General features: G+C 39.8%; 1 protein-coding gene across 1 annotated transcript in view; it reads right to left on the bottom strand.

Annotated features, from left to right (window-relative positions):
• Window positions 1-3,892: 3,892 nt before the first annotated feature.
• ctsc (cathepsin C) overlaps window positions 3,893-6,333 on the bottom strand; it is a 28,275-nt gene continuing 25,834 nt past the window's right edge. The window contains exons 6-7 of the mRNA XM_063053889.1: window positions 6,024-6,155; window positions 3,893-5,240 (exon numbers count right to left, since the gene is read on the bottom strand). Coding sequence (XP_062909959.1) covers window positions 4,738-5,240; window positions 6,024-6,155 — 635 coding nt within the window. The 3' untranslated portion in view covers window positions 3,893-4,737. The remainder of the gene's footprint in view (window positions 5,241-6,023; window positions 6,156-6,333) is intronic.

Here is a 6,333-nt window from a genome sequence, read left to right as displayed (position 1 = left end):
CATCTACTCTCCGTCTGCCAGAACAAGCCAGATCTCCCTATGGTCACTCATTTTAATTCCACTTCCCATTCTGATACGTCAGGCCTTGGCCTCCTCCAGTGTCACGATGAGGCCACACTTAGGTTGGAGGAACACCACCTTGCATTCCACTTGGATAGCCTCCAACGTGCTAGCATGAACATCAATTTCTCAAACTTCCAGTAATGTCCCCACCCCCACTTCACCATTTCCCATCCCCTTTTCCCTCTCTCATCTTATCCCCTTGCCCACCCATCACCTCCCTCTGGTACTCATTCCCTCTCCCCCTGCTTTTCTTTCTTCCATGGCCTTCTGTCTCTTTCATCAAACAACTTCCTAGCTCTATTTTTTCCTTCCCCCACCAGGTTTCACCTATCACCTGGTTTTTCTCTCTCCTTACTACCTTTCAAAATTACTCCTCAGCTTTCAGCAAAGGGTTTCGGCTCAAAACATTCACTGTACATACCACCACCGCCCCCCCCCCGCCCCCCATAGATGCTGCCTGCCCTGCTGAGTTCCTCCAGCATTTTGTGTGTGTTACTCGGATTTCCAGTGTCTGAAGGTTTTTTCATTTGTGATTTGGAACAGCTTCGGCACATGGAAGGCTAGGGTTTAATACTAAAGGATATCTATAAGTTAAAGTGAAAATGCAGCAGCGCTTGAACAGGAGTCATGGGTGGTGTGGGGGATGGGGAGGGAGAAGGCAAAAAAAGGATCAAGAGGAAAGCACTGGAATCAAGATCTGTTGAGGATGAAATGCAATCATTTTAGCAACATGTGCGCAAACTAAATCTCCATGTTTCCTTGTGACCATTAACTGACATTAATACAACATTTTGGTGGAAGGCAAATGCAATGTTTGTACTCATTTTGAAGAACTAGAATATGAAAGCAGAGATATAATGCCGAGCCTTTACAAGGCATTGGTCAGACTGCACTTGGGACTACATATGTGATGGCATTGGGAAGAGTCCAGGAGGTTCAGGAAAATGACCCCAGGAATGAAAGGGTTAATGTTTGAGAATAGTTTGATGGCTCTGGGCTTGTACTCACTGGTGACGAAAAGAATCGGGCGGGGGGGGGGCTTTCATTGAAAACTATTTACTATTGAAAGGCCTAGATAGTGCGGATGTAGAGAGCATGTTTCCTATAGTGGGGAAGTCTAGGACCAGAAGGCACAGCCTCAGAATAGGACATACCTTTGGAACATATACAGGCAGCAATTTCTTTAGCCAGAGAGCTAAGAATCTATGAAACTTATTGCTGTGGAGGCTGAAGCACTGGGTATATTTAAAGCGGAGGTTGATAAGTTCCTGATTAGTAAGGGTGTCAAAGGTTACTATGAGAATTGAGAGGGATATTACATCAGCCATAATGGAATGGTGGAGCAGACTTAATGGGCAAAATAGCCCAACTCTGTTCCCATGTCTTACGGTCTTATTTCTGTAATTAGTTGCTGTATGCCACCACCCCAATCATTTGGTCTCCAGATTTGAGGAAGGACATTCTTGCTATTGAAGGAGTGCAGCATAGGTTCACAAGGTTAATTCCCGGGATGGCGGGACTGTCATATATTGAAAGATTGGAGCGACTAGGCTTGTATACACTGGAATTTAGAAGGATGAGAGGGGATCTGAATGAATCATAGTAGTAGTTGTAGTCATACTTTATTGATCCCAGGGGAAATTGGTTTTCATTACAGTTGTACCATAAATAATAATAGAACCATAGAGTAAATAGTAATATGTAAATTATGCCAGTAAATTATGAAATAAGTCCAGGACCAGCCTATTGGCTCAGGGTGTCTGACCCTCCAAGGGAGGAGTTGTAAAGTTTGATGGCCACAGGCAGGAATGACTTCCTATGACTCTCTGTGCTGCATCTCGGAGGAATGAGTCTCTGTCTGAATGTACTCCTGTGCCCACCCAGTACATTATGTAGTGGATGGGAGATTGACCAAGATGGCATGCAACTTAGACAGCATCCTCTTTTCAGACACCACCGTGAGAGAGTCCAGTTCCATCCCCACAACATCACTGGCCTTACAAATGAGTTTGTTGATTCTGTTGGTGTCTGCTACCCTCAGCCTGCAGCCCCAGCACACAACAGCAAACATGATAGCACTGGCCAGCACAGACTCGTAGAACATCCTCAGCATCATCCGGCAGATGTTAAAGGACCTCAGTCTCCTTAGGAAATAGAGACAGCTCTGACCTTTCTTGTAGACAGCCTCAGTGTTCTTTGTCCAGTTTATTGTCAATTCATATCCCCAGGTATTTGTAATCCTCCACCATGTCCACACTAACCCCCTGGATGGAAACAGGGGTCACCGATACCTTAGCTCTCCTCAGGTCTACCACCAGCTCCTTAGTCTTTTTCACATTAAGCTGCAGATAATTCTGCTCACATCATGTGACAAAGTTTCCTACCATAGCCCTGTACTCAGCCTCATCTCCCTTGCTGATGCATCCAACTATGGCAGAGTCATCCAAAAACTTCTGAAGATGACAAGACTGTGTGCAGTAGTTGAAGTCCGAGGTATAAATGGTGAAGAGAAAGGGAGACAAGACTGTCCCCTGTGGAGCCCCAGTGCTGCTGATCACTCTGTCAGACACAGTGTTGTAAGCTCATGTACTGTGGTCTGCCAGTCAGGTAATCAAGAATCCATGATACCAGGGAAGCATCCACCTGCATCGCTGTCAGAATCATTTAAGATTATTAACTGATTGGACACACTAGAGGCAGGAAATATGTTCCTGATGTTGGGGGAGTCCAGAACCAGAGGCCACAGTTTAAGAATAAGAGGTAGGCCATTTAGAACAGAGTTGAGGAAAAACTTTTTCACCCAGAGAGTTGTGGATCAGTGGAATGCTCTGCCTCAGAAGGCAGTGGAGGCCAATTCTCTGGATGCTTTCAAGAAAGAGTTAGATAGAGCTCTTAAAGATGGTGGAGTCAAGGGATATGGGGAGAAAGCAGGAACGGGTTACTGATTGTGGATGATCAGCCATGATCACAGTGAATGGCGGTGCTGGATCAAAAGGGCTGAATGGCCTACTCCTGCACCTATTGTCATATCAGTACATTCACGAGAAAGCTTCCAAAAATGTTGAAAGAATTGCGAATGATTCACACTGCAATTATACTGCATCCTTAAACTGTGGCAAATAAATGCGCTGACATCTTCTGGTTCTCCATAGTATTTTGGTAGCTCCTCCTGAAATTAATTTGAATTTACAAATGGATAAATGAGATCCAACAAAACATTGAGAATTTTCAAAGAAAGAACAATTAGTTGTGAGAATTCTAATGAAGATGACAATTATGTTAAGTATAAAGTCTTCTGATAAATTAAAACAATTAGATAATGCATGAAAGGAAACTCATGGATCTGGCTTGCAAAGATGGTAAGCTATTGAGTTTTGCTTCAGCTATTACCCGAAGTACATATGCGTGTTTTGACAAGCTTTTGCAGAAAACTAGACAAAACCACTGCCCCAACACCACCCCATTCCCTCATTGCAACAACACGCATTATCAGAGATAACTGAGAACTTTAGCAGCTCTCTCATGGGATAAAAATAAGTAGAGTCCTTGCTTTAAAATGTTAATGCTATTTGTACGCTAACCAGCTCAGCAATTAGTTATACAAAATCATAGTCTTAGTCCAAATCTATTAGTCTCAACACTTGATTTTTGTAAGACGCTATGAATCTATCAGTCAGACACAATCCTCTAAATGACCGTTGGCTATTATTCACCATTTGTTTCTCTCCTGGTCGGTATGAAAAAAAACTCCCTGTTCAAATGCCACCCATTGGTAAAAGAACAAAAGGCAATCACTTCAATTATCCAAAGGTCAGAAAACTCCACAATAAATGCTTTATCATTTTTATTGGAATAGATATATCATTTAAAAATATTGACAAAAAAGTTAGGTAACTAATAACCAAGTGCAAAATACCCATTTATAGATATATCAAGTCTTTGCACAAACATTCAGACGTTTGCCCAGCAACCTTAATAGAAAACACCTTACTGCCACAACCATATAAAAGGCACACACGCCAAAAAGATTTAAAAATTGATGTAAAACTGTATGATCTCTTTTAAAAAGAGGCATTGTCCAACTTAAATCACAGATATGATAACAGTAAATCCTGTCTGTCAAGAGCCAGATGAAGACACTAATATTTTAATCAGTGATTTAAGGCAATAATTTTGTATTTTTGCAGATCAGAGTTTGTTCCACAATCAACTGTTTTCATATTGCTTAACTTAAGGCATGCCTGTCAACTAATTATTTTGAATTTTTAAAAACATACTATATATTAAATCACAGATATGAAGATAGTATAGGTTTGCCTCAATTCAGATTATGCAAAAAAATTTTGCAATTAAAAAATAAACTAAATTTGAAAGTCATAAACATTCTTTAGTGCAGTATGATATTAAGGAAGTAACAAGTGCAACAATCATTTGGAAATCTGACCATTCATTATAGTTTTTTTTTGTATTTCATAAAGCCAAATCATTGCCCAGCAGCTTTATAAGCAAAAACATCAAACACCAAATGAAGGTGGGGTAGCAATGCAAAAATCTTTTCAAAAGGCAAAACCTTTTCAAAAGGCAAAACCTTTTCAAAAATGATATTTTAGAAATGAAAGTCAAAATTCAGTTGGTTCTCCAGTTTGACTTCAGCAAACATACAAGGTTACTTCTCTAAAGTTTAGGAATTGGAGAAGCAGCTATTGCAATGCTTTCAATTGCACATTCATCAGTGCCACGAAGGATTCGGAAGTAACCATCTTCTCCCCAAAATGTACCCCAGCTGTTCTTAACAATCCAATACTTCTCCTTTGTTTGAGAGTCTGTGCCATAGCCTACTAGCAGCACTGCATGATTAGTCAGCTCGAAAGGATTGAATGGATCATATAATCCACTATGGTGATAGATTCCACCATGATAATGAAAAAAGTCATCGTGAACTTCAAAAGCAACAGATACAGGACCATTTTTAACCAGCTCAAGTTTCATTGCTGCTTCGTTACAAGCACCATAAAATCCTCCCACATAATAATACTGAGAAATGTAATAATGGTAGCAAGATCTCTTCATGGTGCAAGGACTATCTCTTCCAATGTAAGGGAAGCAATCTTCTTCAACCACACCAAAATCTTGGGCATACTTTCCAGCAATCAAGTATGGAAATCCTCCCATACATCCTAGGTGAGATTAAAAAGCACAAGTTAGAGATCACTGAGTAAATTTGGGTGAAATAAAAAAAAGAGCAGCTACGACACCCACTTTCCCATCCTAGATTCAAGGTGCAAAATAAACAAAATTTAACTGTTAGCCTGCTAAAGAAACAAAACTACTGAACTAAACTCAAATTAGATACTAACTACATTGCAAGTTATATAGTTTGTCTCATGTGCACATCTCATTTGAGCAACGCCACTGTGGATATATTTTCCCATTATATTAGAGATATTCAATTTGCCTGCAGGTGGAGTGTTCTACACCCATGTACATCATTCAGGAAGTCCACTTTAAAATTCTAAAGTTAATTGAAGGTCACTGACCTGAAATATTACGTTTCCCTCTCTACACCAGGCCTACTAAGCATTCCCAGCACTTTCCATTTCAATTCAACTCTTAAAATGTTGGATGACTAATGAATACTGTAACCTTTCATGCCATCCCACAGTAACACAGGAGTTATTATCTGTATGCACAATGAGATCTATAAAACGCAACTATACCAAACAATTATCATGCACTCACATTTTGATTAAAATAATCAATTTGACTGTGAAGTACAACACAATAAACTGACACAATCAGTCGAGTTTCAATACTTCAAGATAACATTCCTGATAACAAAATATATTAATTCATGCTTTGCAGCACAAGAATATCTACTTGAAATTGTTTTGCAAAGTCACAATCTAAAAACATGATCATAAAAAGAAATAAATTAAACATGACCGGCTTAAGTCAAATACCTTGTGAATAATTACTGCAGGATATTATCTGCTGAGTGCTTAGGATTGGTGTCTGTGTGTTGTTTGTCAAAATACGAATCCGAGCTTCCAGCATCCCCATAGAAGAAAATGAATAACAACTCCCACATGTGCCTTGAGTAGAGGAAAGAGGCAAGGTCAGGCAAAACAGTGAACAGAAACAAAACCATTAAATCTTTATTCAAACATTAGAGTGCAATATTAAAATTGACCAAAAATGAATACTTCCCATTTCCCATACATGGAATCATTATTTTAAACCATTATACTGCAGCAGGAAAATGTACACATT

This window comes from Mobula hypostoma, chromosome 7 (assembly GCF_963921235.1).
Source record: "Mobula hypostoma chromosome 7, sMobHyp1.1, whole genome shotgun sequence".
Lineage (NCBI taxonomy): Eukaryota > Metazoa > Chordata > Chondrichthyes > Myliobatiformes > Myliobatidae > Mobula > Mobula hypostoma.
The sequence above is the reverse complement of the archived record's forward strand: the minus strand, read 5'-3'. Positions and strand labels throughout refer to the sequence as shown.